Genomic DNA, 21,302 nt, shown 5'->3' with positions numbered 1-21,302 from the left:
CTGCAGGGAGCAAAATGCCTGAAAGTCAATGATTTTCAGCAGGAGTGGGAACCAGCGTCTTAAGGATCTCTGGGATCTCCGACATGCGTCATCTCTGCTGTCCGCTTTCTCCGCCAGACAGCACGGAGGTCCCCGACCTGGGCAAGGCCGAATGCTGAGGCCGACCCAGTGGCCTCTAGCCTGACCTACTTCGGGAAAACCCACACCCAACCCACCGGGCCGTAACCTTTTTTGGATGTTGAACCTTTTGAGAATCTGATAAAAGGCCCTCTTCCCAAAAATATATGTACATTTGGACAAATCAAAAAAATTTTACGTGGAATTTCAGGGCCGCCCACTCGTAGAACTGGCTGGGAGCCAAGGACCCCAGGTTAAGAAAAAGTCTCCCTCTGTGTACTTACGACACTAACTTTCTAAAAACTAAACTGAAAAGTCTCTGTATTTGAGTAAGGAGGCACTTGTTTACGAACATCTGAGTCAGGGAAGGCAAAAAGTCAGACAGAAAGAAGAAATCACCGAATCCAGATATTCTTAATAAGTACAACCTCAATCCTTAAAAAGAAATTCCTGTTTTTCCCTATCAACTGAGGCTACGTCCTCTTTAGTCTAAACTCCCTCTGCTAAACTCCTCTCTCTCTAAATGCGGTAACAAACCAAACTGAGCGGTTCAAGCAGGCTGGTGGCTCAGTGAGCCTCTGTGTGCGTCTCCTTGACCCACAGCCAACTGGCCGTTCTACCTGTGGCTCGGCTGGTCTCTGCAGGGCAGGGTGCACAGACTCGGAGTTGCCATTGGAAAAAGATTCTGATCTGGAAGGCACTGGTGGCTCCAATACTCTGCCTGTCTGCTTAGACTGGGCTTCAGGGGAGCTGTGGTTAGTTTTCCTAAATCTATCTTCCACCTGCGTCAGAGAATTAGAAGACATAACTCAGGGTTAGTAGAAAAAAGCAGAGATACCGAAGAAAGCCTGAAAGTGGAAGGAGTCTAAAAAGAAGTCTTCTGTTTTCCTCAACTACAAGAAAAGAGAGGAGGCATATAACACTAGACTAGGATCTGATGCAGAGTACGGAATATTCACGAAGACAGAAATTTAGAGAGGCAGCCTTTAAAATCTCCCCCGGCAAGAAGTCTAGGATTGCACGTGAAGATAAACTAGGAAAAGAATTAATCTGTCGCAACCAACTAAACCCACGGATTAAAGATTAAAAGAACGTCACCAGGAATCTAACACACGTTTCATTCCACGAAAAATAAAGGCACTGCAGAACAAGCAGGACACTTGCTCCTAGAATGTGCCGTGTGAGGGCCGGCATGGCGGGAGGACGCCCCCGCCCGGGCCAGCATCCCGCACTCTGCAGCCCGCCCGGCCCACCCTGCCAGGGTCCGAGGAGCGGTCCTGCTTCATCGCATCCTCCCTGGGAAGCTCTGGGAGCCCAGACGCCCCAGTTCAGTAGCAAACCCTGATCACCGAAAAGCCAGTGAATCGGGCCAAGGCAGGCTCCATCCTCGCGGCAGTTTTGGAAAAACAGACGACAGGCCACCCTGCCCATCATTTACAGCGCAAAGAAAAATGCTGCCACACAGCCTCCTCTCTTTCCGTCTCTTGGTCAGCGTCCAGGTCCCCTGAGATCTGCAAAGCTCTGAGGCGCTCCGCTCCCCTCTAGACAGACACTAAGCAGAGAAGAGGCCCCGCCCTGTGCCCTGGGAGCGCGCCCGGAACGGCGGGGGCCGTACCTCGCGGGCCCGGTCGGCGGGCTCGTGCTGGGCCTTGGGCTCGGCGCCGTGCAGGCCGGCCTTGCTCCTGTCCGGCGGCGGGGGCGGCCTCCGGGGCTCATGCTGCAGAGACAGGAGATAGGCTTGCTCCTGCTGCAGCTGCCTCTGGAGCCGCTCCGTCTGCCGCTGCTCCTCCAGCTCCCGCCAGCGGCACTCCTTGGGGGGAGAGGGACACTCAGTCCGGGGCCCGGCACCCGCCTCGCCCCGGCTCACTTCTCCCCAGCCCGGCATTCACCGACGCTTGTTTGGTGACAGAGCACAACGGCCGGGCTGTGAAATGGCAGGTTACCTGTGGGAAAACCTGACAGCTTGTGGCTAAGCATACTGTCACTGGACAGAGTAAGAGAGAACCCAAGGAAACGCTGGTCTCGGCGGTTTCAAAGGACACTTGGAGTACTCTAGGTACGGGTCCTACGGCACGCGCCTTGAACCGCCAGCTCTTGGCATTCTAGCCTGTTCACCGAATGCCAGGTGCTGTGCAAAACCTCGACTATCTACCAAACGAGAACAGTTAACTCAGCAACGGGAAATAAAGAGGTAACCAGAAGCCGCCCCGACGTGGGCCCGGCCCTGCCCAGCGCGGGGAGCCCTAGCTACGGGACGGGGCCAGCGCGGGGCGTTACCAGTAGCATGGCCTGCTCCTGGAGCAGCTGCTGCTGAAGGAGTTCCAGGTGCCGCTGCTCCTCTTCCAGCTGCCGCCTGATATACTCCTGTCACACAGAAATCAGCCGGCAATCAACGGAGCCCCAAGGAAAGCACCAGAACCACCTGCTGGGGCGCCCAGAACCATCCGCCCAATCATCTGGGGTAATGCACTGAGCGATCAACGGCTCAGACAAGCCTACTGCCGAGGATTTCCCCAAGAACTTCGAATTAGTCTCTAAGATCTAAAGAGTCTAATGAATGATGACACGCACTCAGCGATGGGGTGTGTGTGTGTGTGTGCGTGTGTGTGTGTGTGTGTGTGTGTGTGTGTGTGTGTGTGTGTGAGAGAGAGAGTCTATGAGAGAGATAAAAGGAGCGAGAGAGGGAGAGACAGAGAGAGAGAGAAAGGGGAGACAGGCATGAGGTGACACGTTTTCAACGGGAAGAGAACGATAAAGCTCTGTAACAACAAAAACACATCCAAAGGACGTTACATAAAGAGGAAAAACCCAGCCTTGAAGGAGCATGCATATCTGATGGACTGGAGACCTTGATCTACGACAGCAGATTAGTCTCTAGCAAGCCCGTATCGAGAATATTCTCTCCCAGCTCTCAGGATTTTGGGGGGGGCTCAAGTATGAAATAGGCGTGAAATCACTTCGAAGAGTAGGAACATTTCACAAATAAAAGACATCTATCTCCTTCTTTGTCAACAGGGGAGAAGCTCACTACTCTGGAAGAGGAGCAGATTGAGGGGTCTGGGAGGAGAAATTTTATTTTGAAATTCAGATTATTTATTTACAGTGTCTACTGCCGACTGAGGCGCACACCTTAAGATAAAAGCAGTCCTACATCTGGGCCGAACAGGAGTTTTAGTTAACCACTCATCCTGGCGGAGAGAATGCTGGGCAGAAATCATGACAGATTTCCTCAGGAACTTTTTTTCTTACAAAGCAAATTTAGCCCAAAAACGCCAATCTGGGGTAAAGTGTATCCACAGGGCCGCTGGCAAAGGCCCCCTAGTTCCAACCCAGGCTCCAGTCCCAGGCCTGGAAGCCCCGCCCCAACCCCGACGACTGAGAGGACTCCGACTCCCAGCTCCCCTCTTCCCGAGCCAGACAGAGCTGAACCACAGCTGCGAGCTCAGGTCACTACATCCCTGGTTTTCTGCCTTCACATCACAGGAACAACCAGACAATGACACGTGTCCACAAACATGCACATTCATGCAGAAACGACAGGTTCCTACAGCACGGCTGACACGGGAGTATTTTGGAATAAAACTGACTTTTGATGCTATTTTTATAGAAGAAGAGGTGAAGAATACTTGCTATACACAAAAGCCAATGACTCCATTAGAACACTGAAGGTTAGGATTACATTCACACCCTCTTCTCCCAATCAAGGTCAGAGAATTATCCCTCCGTGACTTAACTGTTCAAGTTTATGTTTTCTCCTCTTTGTAGTCCCCAAGTATAAATCAGAACATGAAAACTAAACTCAACGCACCACAGTTAACAGGCCAACAACGTCAGTAAAGTAAGAGATTGAGGGAATCACTTAAATTTCAACAGAAAAATAGTATGTAGACCCAACACTGGGAAAACCCAAGGCAAAGGAGAGCAGCTGGATGATCAAATCCGGAAGCTAATACCACTGTTTACAAGCATTAAGTATGAACTTCAGCTATCATTTAAATTAGTCCCCCTTCATATATGTTTTCCTTCTTCAAAGCTCATAACAAAGAGTGATCAATTCAAAGACATGACGGGCAGAGAGGCTATGATGGGATTCACGCGGACAACGCAGACAACAAAAAGCACAATTTCTGCTTGCACAGGTGGTTCAGGAATCAGACTCCTAAAGGCAACTTTATGTGATGTTAATAACATGCTGCAAATATCGCTAAAATCTGATCGCTTTGGGCTAATGTTATCAGCTGTTCTAACGTCACGTATGTACGTACTGAATTATATGCGAATATATCTTAAAATATTCGGTTAGTCGCTGGACACTTCCAACACTTCTCGTAGGAAGTGTCTTACAACTGGTTTTAAATTTCATTAGACACATTCGGAAATCTTTCAGGCCTCATACTAGTGGAGACCACCCTGCTGGTTTCAAGAGCTTTCTAAAGTGTACCGATTTCTGTATCTGTCGGTAAAGACAAGAGATTCAGTTTGTTGAAGTGAATATGCTTCCAACCGTGCTTCTGCATTTTCAGACTAAAGTCCTGAACACGTGTGCACACGCGTGCATGCTTTTTGCCCCGGCTCCCCCAGCTCCGCACGGTGCCAGCCCCCGCGGTCCCGGCCGGAGCGCCCCCTGCGGACCCACCTGCTCCCTGTCGACTCTCCTCTTGTCCTCCTCCGCCCGCCTGCGCTCCTCTTCCTCCTGCCGCCGTCTCTCCAGCTCCTCCAGCCGCCTCTTCTCCTCCTGTTCCCGCCTCCGCTGCTCACGCTCCTGCTGCCTCCTGGCCTCCCGCTCTCTCCTTTGTTGCTATGGAAGTAAAGCGACCCAGTCAGCGGACTCTGCAGCCACGGCACGGCACGCAGGATGGTCTGCTGACCAGTTACGGGGAGAGGCCAAGAGGGAGAGCTCGTGGAGCCCACCCGCACCGGCCACCTACTTGCACACTGCCCCTCCGCTCACACACACCAGCCTCCTTGGAAGTACCCGTCAGAGCCGGGTTTCACGTGCTATCAGTTATCCCCCGTTCTTCGCTGAAGCACAGCAGTGAGGGGACAGGGAATGCTGTATATCCTTCAGTATCACTAACAGGGTTACCCCGGGCCCTTCAGTCAGAAGAAAGAGAAGAGAAATGAATACAGGAGAACAGAAATAGCGCAGAGAAAGGAGAGAAATACTTAAAAGAGGAAAAAGGCAGCACACATCAGGGAGAGAAGAAGTGACACCAACGAGAATAAGAGATGCCATTATTATTACCATGAGTGTATAGACTGCCGTGAGCACAAGCTCATGCGGTGCCTCGCACGGTGCTAAGTATCCAACGGTCTTCCTTCCATGTCCTTTACCTACTACGATTCTCATGACAAACCTAGGAAGCACTTCACTCCTACTCCACAGAAGAGGAAACAGATTCAAGCAGAGAGAAGTGACTTGTCCAGAGTCACCTGGGCGGTAAGCCCCCAGGTCGAGGGCCACTGTGCCCCCCACCGTTAATCAGACAGCATCCTGCCTCCCATCAGCAAGTGCGGAAGGTGCCGTTGAGTCACCAGACTCGCTCCGACAGCCTTTCCCAACGCAGACCATCTGTCAACCCCTCGGTACCTGGCAGCGTGACCCTGGGCACATGTCTGGCCCCTTCTCATCCAGCCCCAGACATCTATCTGTCAGTAAAGCACTGCCACCGCGCAGAGTATAAATCAACCAACTCCTCCCACAAATGTGCAGCGTGCTGGCCTGCAAAGTGATGCAGCCACCGTGCAGCCCCCCTGGGATGGAGAGGCGCCCCATCTCAGCACAGCGGCCGCCGGCTGCAGACGGCTACTCAGCACCTGAAATGCGCCCAGCACGTGAGGGAGGAACTGGGTTTTTCGTTTTAATTTACTAAAGTTAATTTACATTTAAATTGTCTCTAGCACAGCTCTAGAACCACAGCCACAAGAGAGGAAGGCAGGTGGAGACTAACAATTCCCCTCAAAGTCAGTCAGACAAAAGGAAAACAGAAGAGAGAAGAAAGGCAACCAGTGTCGACCCCTCAAAACTCCCCCTTAGCTTTTCAGGCCGATCAGATTCAAGCGAACAGGTCAGAAGAGGCGAAGAATATCATACACTGAACTTTACCACCTTCAGGTAACAACGTGACTTGCTTATGAGCCAAGGTCTCACAAGCAGTGAACTGTCAGAGGACCGTCCCCCTCGGAAAGGTCTGGGCTTTCCCTCTCCCTCCCCACCTCCCGGGGGAGATGATACGTTTGCCAGCAGGCTCTACAGGCCAGCAAGGCAACCGGAGTTGAGGGGAAAAAACAAAAAGCACACCCAGAACTTTTATGTGCGTATACTCCCAGCTCATTCTCTAAGATAGCTACTTTTGCACGTTTCATAATGTCTGTATCAGTACGATACAAAATTACTAGATATATCTCTATCAGATACATGCTCAATTTTTTTTTTTTACTGATGGAATGCAAGATTCAAGACCTTTCTGGGCCGCTGCACTGCACTAAACGACGCCACGTGACCACAGGCACCACCGCAACAGCCTCAGAGATGCACCCGCTGCCCTGTCCTTACGGACCACAGAGGCTACCAAAATTCTTTAATTTTTAGGAACGATGCTGAAGGAAAGGTGCCACTTAGCCCCCTGGGATCACAAAACAAAAAGAAAAGCCGTGGCTTCACTTGCTTTCTCCTCTCCTGTTATTTACAGAATCTTGAAAAATTCTTTAGTTCAAAAAAAGCAGAGCTGACGCCTTGGCTGTTATCAGCAAGGACCCTTCCAGAAAGAGCCAGACAAGGAGAAAAACTGCAGTGAGAGTCCTGGAAGCTGCCACGCTGCCGTGGAAGCAGGGCTGCACTCTGGCCGCCACACAGCCGTTAAGTCCAGATGCGGCCAAGTGTCCACCTCACACCAGCCTCGAGGTTCAAATTTCTGTCTCCAGAGAAGACAACGGGAGATCGCAAAGGAAGAGCGGAGGGAGGGAGTGAAGCAGCGCGGGAGCTGGCTTCCCACACGCTGGCCCCTCACCAGCAACTCCAGCTGCCTCGGCCCGCCGAGCGCAGGGCTGACCCTGGTCCAGCCCACGCCCAGGAGCCTTCTCAGCTCACCCCCTGCCTCGCACCCCTGAGCTGTGGTCACCCGGAGTCCCGGGGAGTGACGGGACGCCGTGCACAGCCTCTGGCGCCTCAGTGAAGCACTCGTCCTCACACCAGGCAGGAAGCCCCAGCATGGTGAAAGGTGCAGAGCCCATCTCGGGGGGTTATTTCCAACTACACTGGGGGCAGGGCTCCCAGGCCGGTGGGGAACCCTGACTTCATCTAACTAAATGCTACTGGGAATTTTTAACTTTCAATTTCAAATGCCCTTACAGGTAGCCTTTTCCATTTTCACTTGTGTTTAAAAATTTTTAATCAAAGTACTAGACTTTAACCATCCTCAAGCCATAAGATATACATCTTTGTTAACACCCTTTCTTTTATTTATTAACATTTGCTATGTTGCCGCCCCATGATCACTTATATCTAAAATGCCATGGTGCCGTTTTGATTGTTGTTAACTAGTGACTACCTGGAGAATAAAACTCTGAGGCCAGTTTTTAAAAATTTAAAAGAATAAAATTTATATTTAAAGAGTAAATAAATCTATGTTATTCTGTCCAAAATACATACATACATGCATAATAGTAATGCATAAATAGTAAAAAAATTGCCTTATTCTTGTTTGTTTGCCTGTTTTTTCATGGGCCCATCATAGCATCATCTGTAAAGTCTACACCGTAAGACTCCTTTCCATATGGTCAAATGGGTCAGGTATTCTTTCTTTCTTCTAGAGATGAACCCTCTCACAGCCCTTTCTCTTCTCCTGGGCCAACCTAAACAGGTTGCTCTCCAGGCATCCCATCCTTCTGCCCACCTGCTTCCTAGGAACACTTCTGGACCCTCTCCTGTACAGGATCCCCTGTCAACTTCTCTTATTTGCTGGAACACATCCTCTAGTAGTTTCCTGAGGAAGCGTGAAGACAAGTAGAGGACTTGAGAGACTCTGTAGGTCACAAAAGCTCTGCTCCCATGCTGTGCATATACTTCTGGCCGGGGGCACCAACTTCCCTTCAGAGTTGCAAAAGCACTGGTGTGTCACCTCCTGCTTTCTGACGTTGCTCTGGAGCATCCGAGCCCATGTGGATCCTTGACACTTAGTAGCAGCCACACCCACACCCCTCTATGTGCTCCCCTGACGGCAGCTTTTACCATCCTCTTTTCATCCTTGAGTTTCTAAGCTTTCAAGATGACATATGTGCCTCTGAACGGCGGCTTTTCTCATTCGCTGGGCTGGGTACTCAGTAAGGCTTTCAATTCAGAAATTATTTCTTAGTTCTGGAAACTTGTCTTGAATTCCTGCTGCATGTTCTCCCTCTGGTGTTCACTTCCTGGACCATTTGTTAAATGGGAGTCAAACCACCTGGACTGATTCTGTTTTTCTTCTGTTCTAGTCCCCCTAAACTTATCTTCTCTCCCCACTTTCTGGGAGTTTGCATTTATTAAAAATTTTAAAAAACTTTTTTCTGAATAGTCTTGTTTCATGATTTTTATATCTTCTCTCTGTAAGGATATTAAGATTTCTCGGCATGTGTACATGTATGTGTGTGAGATATTTTCTCTGTTCCCTACATTGTCTCTATTTCCTTCACGCTCCTTTTGCTGTGTGTCTTGGAATCTTTCAGTTAAAGATTTTTCTGCGTCCTCTTCTTTGGCCCTGTGGAAGTCTCATACTCTTGGTTACCACCATCAACACATGAACAAAGACCATAAGCTCCTTAAAAGCAGGGAGCGTGTTTCGCTCATCCCCACCCCGCTCCCTGTAAACATCCAGGATGCCGTGATTTTCTAACATTTAGCATCTAGAATAAGCCTAAAGAATCCATCCATATCTCCAGGCCCAACCAAATCCTAAAGCCGTCTTTTCAGGATCACCTAGTAAGCTGCACAGCGGGCTTGAATCGTCACTGTTAACCTGCATAGAGCCTCACACTTGACACAACACACGCCTTGGGCCTCAGGATGTTCTACCAGCCCTTCACGGCGGCTCCGGAACTCAAATCAGAGACCTCAAGCCCAAGAATGGCTGTAAGTGCACAGAACAAGTCCTTTCTTTCCAGAGACACAAGGACACAAATGCTGCTTCACCCATTTGAGAAATAGTCGTGAAGCGCATGGGTACACGAAGGTGAATCAGACGCAGCCCCTCTCCTCCAAGTCTTATAGGTAAGGTAAGCCACACACTTATAAAATACCCACAGGACCACGTGGAACGTGGTAAATTTCCCTGGACTCGCCCACTCAGCAAGCCCTGGTCGGGAGACTGATGGCCAAGGCCAAGAATGATGTAGTTACCGAGTCCTCTTCCACATTATGCTGTCATATTTGAAGCTGTAAACTGGACCAAGAGCAGAAATGTAAACTCCAACCATACAAACCACTACAGTCAGAACAGGCCCTTAACTGGGGTGTGTGTGTATGTGTGTGTGTTCGGGGGTAATTAAAGATTAAAGAAAGCCCTTAGTAAATACCTGAATAGATTACTGATGTGAAAAGCTGGCCTCTTGCAACAGAACTTCAAAAGAAAATGGACAAAAATGAAACATATATATCACCAGCCATCAGCTAAGCAACATCAATCCACACTAGATTAACCTCCCGCCTGTGATTTCAAGCAACAAAACCCAGGAGACGCTAACGAACATGCCTGCTCAGGTTAACCCCTTTAAGAGCAGCAAATATAAATCCTTCGAGGCATTTTCAAACTGTCATTCTTATTTTTTTAAACCATTCTTTCTTTAAAAACAAAACCAAACAAACTGAAAAACGGCATGATGCTGTAAAGTGATTTCCAAATCGCTCCAATTACAGCGATTTCCTTATTACTTCAGTTTTTCCAAGCATGCCTGAGTAAATATGTACTTTCCCAACTATGCTTTAATTACATTTAAGTTCTCTTTCTAGATTGGTATTTAAAAGCAATGCTTTCACCTCACAATTCGAACTTTTCTAAATAGGTCATGCTGATAATAGTGGGGTCCATTTACAGACACTCCACCGGACTTACGGGCTTTAACAGAAACTAAACTTTAATGAACCAATCTATTCTTCAGGTTCGACTATTTGCAAGAGCTTTGGAGGTCATGTGGCTGCCCGTGTACCAGCAACCCCTGAGTTTGTTAAGTGCAAGTTCTGATGAACTTTAGTAGAGAAACTACTAAACTACTTTGCTTCTCCCCAAAGACAACTCTTCCCCATCTTTAGGCAACAAGTAACATTTGCTGAATTAAAATAACGCTTACAAAATTTAACTAGGAAAAAAACACTAGACTGGGATGCCAAAAGAACATTTAAGAGCTGAGGACTTCTGAGAGGCGAGACAGTGGCCCTCTGGCAAAAGCAAGGCCCCCGTGCACAGCACGGCTGGAGCTGAGGGTGGAAGGCGCACCCTGTGCTCACACGCACTCGCCGTCAGACACGAGTGAGGCGCCCAGCAGGGGCCTCTGTGTGGGCAGAGGGGTGAGGACACGCTGGGGGGAAGCTGGTCCCCGCACTGTCCTTCTGAGATCTCACAGCCAAGAGACAACCACAGGTGCCTGCCACGGCTCGCTCCGTTTTTTCTTAGAACGCTCCAGGCTTTCCTAGTGTTACAATTTAGCTTCAAGACGAATCCCACTTCATGCAAATGTTCTTTTCTCTCTCTCTGTCTCTTTTTTTCTTAAAAGGCATTGCTCTTTTTTTAAAAAAAAGGCATCGCACCTCCGCTTGGCCAGATGGGCTCATTTTACAGGTGAAAGCTCTCCTGCAAGTGCGGAGACCAAAAGACAGCCACGTGCGGCAAAGCAAAAAGGAAGCAAGTGAGGCCTTCCGGGTCAGGGCTCAAACATGGCTCCCCCCACAGAGGTGCTGACTTCCCCTGACTGAGCCTGAAGGTCAGCCCCCAGGGCCTCCATTAAGCCCACCCACGTAAAACGCCCGACATTTGTCCAAGGCCAACACAAACAGGCTCCTCACAAGCAAGGAGGGTAGGCTGGGCAGTCGGGACAGCTCCGCGCCATTAGTTCAGGGCAGGAGCAGCATCGCCTTCAGGGCTGCCCTGGCCCGCCCCGCCCTCCTCGCCATCCTGACCGGCGAGCGCGCGCGCGCGCGCGCACACACGACCACCCACACCTCCGCTGTGTTGAGTTGAGCTTGGTGCACGTCTAAAGTGCAAAGCCTGGGGTGTCAGACAAAATTTTTTCTCTTGCTTTACTTTGTTTTTAATTTCTTCCACTTTCACCCACCTCTCTAAAACTGGGGTCACTATGGGATCTGCAGAAACAAGAGAGACGAATGTAAGCATGTGTCCTCTTGGTGGAAGAAAAGCAGAGGGAGGAGGTGCTGGTCGCACACCCACACGCGCGCCCCTCTCTGCGGGAAGCTGAGACCCAGAGCACAGGGACTACGGCATCTCCGGGGCTGAAAACTCGGGCAGATCGTAAAGAGAAGGGATTATTGTTTTAAATACCTGCAGAAAAATTCCGACAGTGGGGAGTCTGAACATCCTACCAGCAGTTCAAGAACAGAAAGGGAGACGCAAGCAGCAGAAAAGGGGACTCGGCCCTCTAAGTGAAGTCCTTGGCCGGGTTCCAAGTCTGCAGAACCCAGAGTCATCTTCACAAACGGGTGAGATGGGGAACACACAGGGAATTGCAGTTCTCCCTTTTTTCATCTTTTGTTTTTAAGAAAAGGATAAGTTCTAACCTCAAATGAAAATCGTTTGTCTCTTATCTCTAATAAAAAGATTATGCAGTTTTTTTAATGTGCTGTTGTTATAATAGTATCATAGGTTTGCTGAAAACAAATCTTCCCTAAGAAATGTTCTTTCTTTTTTTTGAATCAAGTAGCACACCAAACCACAGACAAATGTATCTTGCTTTTACTAATAATCTGACAGTCTCCACGAGGTCAAAACTGAAAAATTATGAATTAGGACATAAGTGACTTCAATATGTAACAGGTTCAAAAACATATCCAAAGTACAGCAGCTAACAAAGTCACCTTAACTTAGATCACTAATGGGGTTTTCTCCAGGACGTCTTGTATAATATTTCTCTTAAACTTAGACGAGGAATGAGCAGATGTGATCCATGTGTGGATGTCACAGGAATGGGAGGAGTCGGTAGCAGGTACCAAGGCAAGAGTCAATGAAAAGAAAGAGCACAAAACCATTAGGATAAAATGACAGTATGATGAAATAATCTTCACTTCTGCTCAAAAAAAAAAAAAGAACAGAAAAAAGAAAAGACTGGGAGAAAAAGCTGGCCAGGGTGGGGAAAAAAAAATTAGCTAGAGGCAAAGCTCTACCAAAGTGATCCAAAGATGTGATGATGCATCTACCTATAAAAGGTAATAGAGGAATATTAAAACTTTCCGATAGAGGGAGATCATTATCACACGGGGCAATGAATCTGGGTAACAAACTTCGAGTAAGCTGAGAAAACACTGAGCACCCAGAAGAGGAGGACAAGTGTCAGGGGCAGGAGAGGAGGGGACGAAGCCACCAGTGTGAACTCAGCCGCGTGAGCTCAGCACGCTCCCACTCTCCTCCTGGGACCATCCAAAAGCAACAAGAAAACTCAGAAACATCATTTTCAGCAAAACTGGCAGACAGCCTCTACAAGGACTTCCAAGATCTCCAGTTCACACAGGAGCCAAGGAAGAGAAAGCAAGAGAAACAAAGCAGAGAGATCCCGGCAGCAGCAACTCTCGACGGGCACCAAGCAAGAGCGGAGGATGCAGGTACCACATGGACTTCTTACAGACGAGGGGCAGACCGCTCCCCCTACCTGCGGCGAGGTTCTGAGACAGTAGGGGCTGCGGAGAAGCCCTTAGCCCCCATACACCGGATCTGATGGCCCTTTCAGAGAAAGGAACATCTCCACTGTTTCCCTACAACCTCAACTTTGGGACCATTTTTTTGCCAGTCGCTGATAGAAAGTGATCACCTTTCAGTTTTAAGCATCATTTATCTTTTGAGTGAAGACGACCATCTTTATCTACTTTGTTAACAATAACAAAAGGAATCCCTATTCCTCATACCTTTAACGCCAGTAAAGGGCTACAAATCATTTATGGCGCAAATATTCCCAAACCACTGACAAAAAGGCGCTGGATCACCAAGAACCCACATCAGTGGATTCTGTTCCTGCAAACGCCACCGTTCCAGGACCCTGCTCCATCTGCCCTGATTAAGAGGTTTAAAGGGGTGACTGCGCGTTTGAACTTTCACTGAGAAGCTGAAATTACAGGGCTAACTGAAGCCAGTAAACTGCCACGTTCTCACTTAGCTGACAACCCCGATTCTCTAGCCTCTATTTAGCTGACAGAACAAATCGCTTTAAAACCTCTCCTTTCCTTGAGCCATCGCTGGCCTAACCCCGTAATCCTCACTCCCTATCATGTCCAGGGCCTGGATGACGGACACCTATCTCACTGTCACTAGGCCTGAAAGCAGTTTCCAGGGCCTGTGTTAGAAAGGGGCTCCAGCTGACCCAGTCCTTGATCCTTCAAGGTATAACCCACCAAACTCCCCTGCATCACTGAGCTGAAGTACAGCCCAGGGTTAGGAAGGACAGTGGAGGACACCGCATGAAGAGGCCACTGGAAACAGCCACAGCCTCAAAGCTCAAGCACTCTTGTGTACTGAGCACACACGGTCCACGTACAGCCTGAAAAACCTCGGAACCACTCAAGGTTTCTGTTATGTGCAAAGAGCACTGAGTCTTAAAATATTAGAAGAGAGTTTGCAAACAAACTGCAAAAAGTTACATAAATAGCAATGCTGCCCCTCCCACAGAGCAAGGTTGTGCCCTGTGTTTTCTTCCAAAGCACTGGCCGAATACTTCCAGTCTCCTTAGTTAGACAGACACTGGTTTTCTAAACCAGGGCAGACTGTGAAGTTGCAGAATTCAGACCATAAACACAAAACGAAGCAAAGATTCTCCCCACAAAATGTACCCTTAAGTGACTTGGGGAAAAGCATGGGTCGTTGTTTAAATTAAACTCCACTGTATAGTATCAACACATGGCTTTACTGTTGTTTGGGGTTCTTTTTCTGGCATGAAGGATAAAGGTGAAACAATAAGATGTATGAATTAAACGGAAGCAAACTACTACGAATGGGAAACCTGAAGCTGTGATATACATAGTAAAAGGCAACCAGGAAACGAAAAAAGACTCTTTTGAGCCCCAGGTGAAACGTAGGGAAATAATGTCTTCGTGAATTAAAAATGGAAAAGCTGTGGGTAACCATATTACCAACGTTGATAGTATTAATGAATTAAACGAGCAGGTGGGGGACTTCCCTGGTGGTGCAGTGGTTAAGAATCCGCCTGCCAATGCAGGGGACACAGGTTCGAGCCCTGGTCCAGGAAGATGCCACGTGCTGCGGAGCAACGAAGGCCATGCGCCACAACTACTGAGCCTGCGCTCTAGAGCCCGTGAGCCACAACTACTGAGCCCACGTGCCTAGAGCCCGTGCTCCGCGACAAGAGAAGCCACCGCAATGAGAAGCCCGCGCACTGCAACAAAGAGCAACCCCCGCTCGCCGCAACTAGAGAAAGCCCTCGCGGCCACGAAGACCCAACGCAGCCAAAAACAAACAAAAACAACAAGCAGGTGGTACAAAATGTGTCCCCCGCCCCAACAAGTAACTAATGCCAGCACTATGGCTAGATTACAGAATAGCATTTGTATCATGCCCAATATAATTCTCTTCTTCAACCCTTACTCTTAAATGTACCTAAAGTTAAGGAATTTGTAGAAAAGTGTTTTTCCTGTGTACGTATGTTTTCAGAAAAATATGTACACCCCAAGTGGGACCCAGAGGTCAAGGGTGGGATGGAAATGAGGTCAAGGCCGAGCTGGCCAACTCAGACTGTAGCGTACACGGCCTCCACGGAGCCGGGGCGACGCCACCTCTGGGCCCTGCGTCCCACACAAATAGGATGAGTAACTGGGGGCAGGTCCCTGACGTTTACAAAAGAGGAGAAAACAGGTCTCGGGCCTCCGGGAGCACAAGGTCCCGCCGGTGCGCGAGCACACCTTCCCTTCAGAGGGGACCTCACTGGCCAGGCCGGGGAGAGGCACGACCTGCCTCACGAGGCCGCGGAGAATGGTCCTTTGGGCATCTGGCCATGCCTGTGAACAAAGGCTGGGACCCCGGCTCTGGCCCGCGCGCCCCCACCTCTTCCAGCCGTCGCCGCTGCTCCTTCTGCTGCTCGATCCGCTTCTGTCTCTCCGCCAGCAGCTGCCTCTTGTATTCCTCCTGCTCCCTGAGCTGCTGCTCCTGCAGGAGCTGCTGCCGCCTCAGGGCCTCGGAGCGCTCCTTGTTCTCCTGCTGCAGCCTCAGGAAGTCCCGGCGCAGTGTGGACTCACCAGGTACGTTGACGATGGAGCTGCAGGAGGAAGCGGGGCTCTAAGGGGCGCGGGCCACTCCACGCCCACGCCCCGCCTCTCCCAAGCTCCTCCCAGCCCAGGACCCAACAAACTAACAAATCCACGGGGGCAACGAGCCTTCGACTCAGTAGCATCACCCCTTCTTTCACCGTCTCATAAATATCTTAAAACTCTGTCCTGGACGTTTGACAGGACATCTCCACGTGGGACTCTCCCATCAACTCAAATTGCGATGAAGAGCTGAAACCACCTCCTGCCACACGTCATTAGACCCTCTGTGACTGCCCTGCTTCCCACCAGAAACAGCAGCATCACCTCCCGGGACTGCCCGGGCGGTGATACCAGAGCAATCCCCAGCACTGGCCGTCCCCTCGCCTTCTCCACGCGGCCCAGCATGCCTTGTCAGCTCTCCCCTCCCACTCTCTCTACTTGCAAGGCCGGCGGCTGAGCCCAGGTGGGTCCCAAGGATGAGCCACCACACAGAAAAATTAGCGTCACTCCTAGGTGGTCTCCCGGCTGAGAGTCACTTCTCCGCTTTCAAAACTCCCAGAACAAATGGCAAATCAATCTTCCTAAACTGCTTCTTTCGTTACATCGCGTCCCTAACCCAACACAATTATATTGCTCCTGCAATCAGTTCAAATTACTCTAAAAATCTTAGTCTCTGATGGATTCAAATCTTTTATGTAACTATGGAGTTTTTTTCAATAAATTCTCTTCTCTCTTGATATGCTCTCTTCAAACTCCCGTTCTCTGCACACAGGTCCCCACAGGTCTCTCGAACCACCGTCCCTACCCTCCTTTTGTCTAGCTAGTCAGCTACGTGTAGCTGCAGCTTGAACATCAGGCAGGCAAGACCATTATCAAAGACTTTAAATCCTCTCTTCCCTGATTAATGAGTCGCTGTGAGGTTCATGCTACCACATCTCAAGCTTCTGCTTCACTGTACCTCGGGGAGCCAGAGATGACCAAAACGGCTATAAAGTGGATCAGGACAGAATATCACTCCCAATAGAGGCAATGAAATGCCGACGACCACACCGGTGGGAAGAACAAAACCAACCAACCAACCAACCAACCAACAAGTCTTGGGAAAGACTCCAGTGTTTTCAAAGGGGGCCCTGCTAGCCCACGAGCAGGAAACTGTGTGTGTGCAGGCCTGCTTCACACGCTACAAGACGTCTTCCATCCACACCTGCTGGAGCAAGAAACGCCAGTGGCGAGCTCCCCTTCCCCAGGACCAGACACAACCTGCATGTTTCCAATTGACCGGGGGAAGAGGAAGCAATGCAGTCTCGGTAAAGAACCACGGGGTCAGGGGCTCCAGAGGCCGAGAATGTTTATAGGAGCCTTTGAAAGAACAGAAGAATGCAAGACACAAAGGCACTTTCAGAGTAACTGCCGACTCCTTCCCGCTGCCCGGGCATCTCCCGCAGCCCCGGCACCCCCGAGGAGCAGGGTCGCGGGCGCCCCGCCTCTACCTGGGCTCCCCCTCCTGCTCCGGCGCCTCCTCCTCCTCCTCCTCACTCCCGCTGTACTCGTACTCGGTCTCATCTGTAAAGAAAAGGACAAGATAAACGAGTCAGTTCACGAAGCGTGACACCGCGTGTACAGGTGAGCGTCTCCGAGGGCATCACCGCCAATGAAAACCGTATATTCTTTGAGAAAATAGTAAAGTGTGTGGAGAACGTGGGGGTAGGAGGGGCGTGACACCAATTCCCACCGTGAACGGTGCTCGTGCCCTGGGCCGGCCGTACTTCCCACAGAAGAGCAGATTCTCTTGTGTTCCAGACAGTCCCCTGTGGGATGCACGGCTATGCGGGGGCAGGGCTGTGAGAGGGGCCCCAGAGCCCTTGACACCTAAGAAAAGTGGTCCCGGAGCATCAGCAAATTCACAAAGTCCACTCTGATGCCAAAACTCGAAAGAAAGAGATGAACTGCCCAAACCAAGTCAATAAGGAATGTGTCTGGTTACTTTCAGCACTGGGGGATTGCCCTGAACTTGCTCTTTGTTAGTTTCTTCTTTGGCCTTGAACTTGGAGTGTCAAAAAAAAAATTCAGCAACGGGTTGCCTGTTATCCAGCGTCGTTCTGTAAAGTTCCTGTTAAGAATTCACAGAACAGGAAGGTCAATGGGAGCCAGGGGCCCCAGAGAAGAAGGATTAGAGAAGACGGTGGTGAAGCCTGGCCTGCGCGTTGCTGGGCAGGAGGCACCGTTGAATCCAGGCAGGTGGACACAGAACACGTCAGGATAGGAAACCCAGACACTGGGGACCAAATGGAACCTTATGTAATCAGCAAAGCAAATGTTCATGTTGTGCAGTGAAGACAGAAAAGCAGTCAGGCCGACAGGCCCCAGGCCTCACCACACACCCCCATAAAGTGCAGGAAACCCTGGGGCTCCCGAGCAGGAGAGGAACGGGACAGCACATGGACGGTGATGTTCCCCGCCGACGCTCGGAGCCCCGCCTGACGCAGACAGAACACAAGGTCCACGATGAAGTTAAAAAGCACAGCCACGAAGACGTGCCCCCGAGGAGCAGGACGGCATCGAGTGCTGACTGGCCACAGTGCCCACTACCCAGTGTCAGCCTGGCAATGCACTGCACAGCGCCGGTCCCCTGTGCCGGAGCCAAGCTGCCCCCTCGGCCCGTCCCCGGGCGCAGAGCAGAGACAGACCACTCGAGCCCCGGCCAGGTGGGCACAAAAGCGGGTGGGAAAGGAATAATAACCTACTCTGGTTGGCAAAAACCTAAACAACTGTTTTTTAAGATGAAAATAAAAACAGGTTTAATACCTTTCTCTCCTCTCTTCTTCCTGGTCCGGTCTATATGGTCCTTAAGCTGGATTCTAACCTGCCTTTCATTCGGCTGGTCCCTGATAAAAGGATGTTTCAGAAGCTGCTCTGTGGAGGGCCGCTGCATGTAATTCTTCACCAGGCACCCTTCTATAAAACTAAAAAATTTCTTTGACCTAGAAGAGGAAGTAAAAAAGATCATCAAATTTCTACCACAAAGAGCAAAGCTCCAAACTACCAGTAACTTACAAGCTTGCAAACAGAGCAGGGCTCCAGAATTCACTGTGCACAACGCTGCAAAGGCACAGGGATAAAACAAGGAACAACGCAGGGACCACGGGGCCCGGAGCGTCACTTCAACACGGTTCAGGAGTCGCACCGCACACGGGGGGCCTCGGAGGCAGCTGGAGTTACTGCTGCTTTCTGACCGTGTCGTCACGGGGTAGTGGAGGCCAGGGAGTAAAGGGAGGTCTTTGCTAACGTAAAGATGGCAGAGGAGAGACGGCGGGATCCTCTAAGACAAGGACAGACACAGAGTGAGAAAGGGAGCCGAGTTAGTGACTCGGGGCTTGATCCTGTCACTGCGACGTTGCCGTCAGTTTCAGGCTGGTTTACGTATCAGTTCTCTACGCTTAACGTTCAGAGGCAGAAATAATAGTGCTGAGGGGGGGCAATGACCCTGCAGTTAACGTTTACCCCACCAGCCACTTTATTTTTGCCTGTCTCTCCATTTCTGGCTCACGGGGACCCCCTCCCTACCCTCGGCTGACGCACTCCTACCCACCCTGTCCTCTGAGGCTCCGCTCAGACACCCTGCCGCCGGTAAGCCTTTCCCGGCAGCACCGCCCCCCGCCCCCGGCCAGGAGCCTTTCCTCTGGGGTCGCCTGCAGGGAGCACACTGCGCACTTCACACTTATGCTTCTGTCTCTCCTCCTGGTTTAGAACGGCACAGGCCAGGGCTGGTGCCCGACTCTGAGCATGTAGACGGCAATAGGTATGTAATAAATTTTTGTTGAATGAATGAGTTATTCAGTCTTTAAAAATGTGGTTGAGAAAAAGTTAGTTCGGTCCTTTCCAGTTATTTCACTGCTTTCAAGAATCATTTGTATTGTCTTCTGTTTCTACTCAAACTTACTAGTTTTGTTCAATTCAACAAATATGTGTCAACGACGGACATTTGTTTATGCTAGGCTCTGTAAGAGATACACATAGGAAATAATGTATGTACACACAATAGCGGATGTATACGCAAACTGCGAGGACGAGAAAAGAACCACTGCCGACAGTGGAGTGGGTCAGACATCAAGAAAAAGGAGGATTTCTGACATTCCAAAGATGGGAAAGAAAAGCCACTGTTCCAGAGGAACAGAAACCACATGAACAAGGTAGAGGAGTACTACAGGGAACAGTGGATTGTTTTCTGACACTAGTATGAAAAGTGGAAAAGGGTAAAAGAGAGAGGCCAGGGTCAGCTCAGAGAAGGGCCCTCAAGTTGTGACTTTAGTCTATGGTTAAGGAAGAATGCAGAAGATTCGACACAGCAGGGATGGAATGCTCTTAGCACAGAGATTCCCAAACCCCACTGCCCACAAAGATCATTTTGGGAGTTTATTAAAAATACAAATGCCTGGGTCACTCCTCAAACTTAAGAAACTAGAAACTTTGAGGTTGGAGCCCTAAGTTAAAAAATTCCAAGGGGATTCTCATGTGCCGTGTACAGATTAACATCTGAGAATCGATGATCTGCAATGTATTCTTGAAAGTCGATGACCAGGTTCTGCTGAAAGAGAGTTCACTAATCATCTTTTAAAGGCCGCTTCTCCAAAAACAGTCGTGGAAATTTACATCTGGTGGACAGGAAGACAGCAACCGTAAAGGAAGAAGGACTTCCTGTCTGTAACCCTCTCCCCCTTAGAACACTGGGTGAAATGAGGCAGTGACATGAACCGCTGAGAATGCATCCGATCCAGCTCAGGTACAGGAAGTTTGGTGGGAGAGCACAGGCAGAATCTACTGTCACCTACATCCGTCTCCTTATCTCACTGCACTATATACACACAGTGGTTAATGCAAACCTGCAAGTCATGGACAGAGTGGGGGCCAACTGACAAAACTGTGAAACACCCCGCAAGTGAAGCATCAACTCGCTTTAATAAAACCTGACAGAGAAAAAGAAAGGGGAAAGTGAGCATCGTTCAGTTCAGCAGGCGCCGGAGGAAGTGGCACCCAGCCCCGCAGCTTACTCCCTGGTGACATCTACTGGCCACCCATGGACGCCCCCGGTTATCATGTAGTAACACAGGAGACCAACCGGGGCTAAATCGTTGCACCCGTCCCGCCTTAAAGAACCTCGCCAAGAACTGGTTAAGTGGAACAAGACGGCCTCAGTTCCCCAGAGCTGAATGTGGTGAAAGACGGGATAAAGGAGGAAACCCCGCCAGCAGACAAAGGTGGGGAAAGCATGGGGAGGGCAGGGAGAAGCAGGAAAGAAACGAGTGGCGTGGTACATGTGCATGTCCACACCCGCGATGGGAGAGAGGCTCCACGACGCCCTGACAGCCGGAAGACCGAGGCCAGGGGAGGAGGAGGCTGAAATGGAGATCTCTGGCCTATTTCAGAATCAGAATCAAGAACCTAAGAGGAGACAACACCACCTGGAAAACTCATGAGAACAGTTTCAGAAAGGAAAAAAAAAACCCACAGTAGGTAAGACAAACAGCAGAGCCCAGGAAACAGGAAGGGCAAAGGAGGGAGGGAGGGAGGGAGGGAGGGAGGGAGGGAGGGAGGGCCCGAGTGCATGAGAGCCTGAGTGCAGACGGGAATGGACAGGAAAGGACTCAAAGGAACCCTTGGGAGGAAACAAGTGGGCAGAATGCTCAAGTGAGAAAACAAAGCACTGCCCTTTCCCTCCGAGATTTTAAAACTACACCAA

General features: G+C 50.0%; 1 protein-coding gene across 13 annotated transcripts in view; it reads right to left on the bottom strand.

The window, feature by feature from the left end:
• The window catches only part of MAP4K4 (mitogen-activated protein kinase kinase kinase kinase 4), a 173,407-nt gene that overhangs the window by 30,253 nt on the left and 121,852 nt on the right, over nt 1–21,302 (bottom strand). For 9 of the 13 annotated variants that reach the window (XM_082672469.1, XM_082672475.1, XM_082672476.1 and 6 more), the window contains exons 10-15: nt 18,371–18,546; nt 17,056–17,128; nt 15,363–15,573; nt 4,754–4,915; nt 2,395–2,481; nt 1,733–1,927 (exon numbers count right to left, since the gene is read on the bottom strand). In XM_082672469.1, the coding sequence (XP_082528595.1) occupies nt 1,733–1,927; nt 2,395–2,481; nt 4,754–4,915; nt 15,363–15,573; nt 17,056–17,128; nt 18,371–18,546 (904 nt within the window). Of the gene's footprint in view, nt 1–737; nt 900–1,732; nt 1,928–2,394; nt 2,482–4,753; nt 4,916–15,362; nt 15,574–17,055; nt 17,129–18,370; nt 18,547–21,302 lie in introns of all 13 variants that reach the window. The other 4 variants (XM_082672480.1, XM_082672481.1, XM_082672470.1 and 1 more) reach the window with 1 other exon arrangement.

Source organism: Grampus griseus (genome assembly GCF_964374135.1).
Source record: "Grampus griseus genome assembly, chromosome: 15".
NCBI lineage: Eukaryota > Metazoa > Chordata > Mammalia > Artiodactyla > Delphinidae > Grampus > Grampus griseus.
This window is presented reverse-complemented; position numbering and strand designations above follow the sequence as displayed.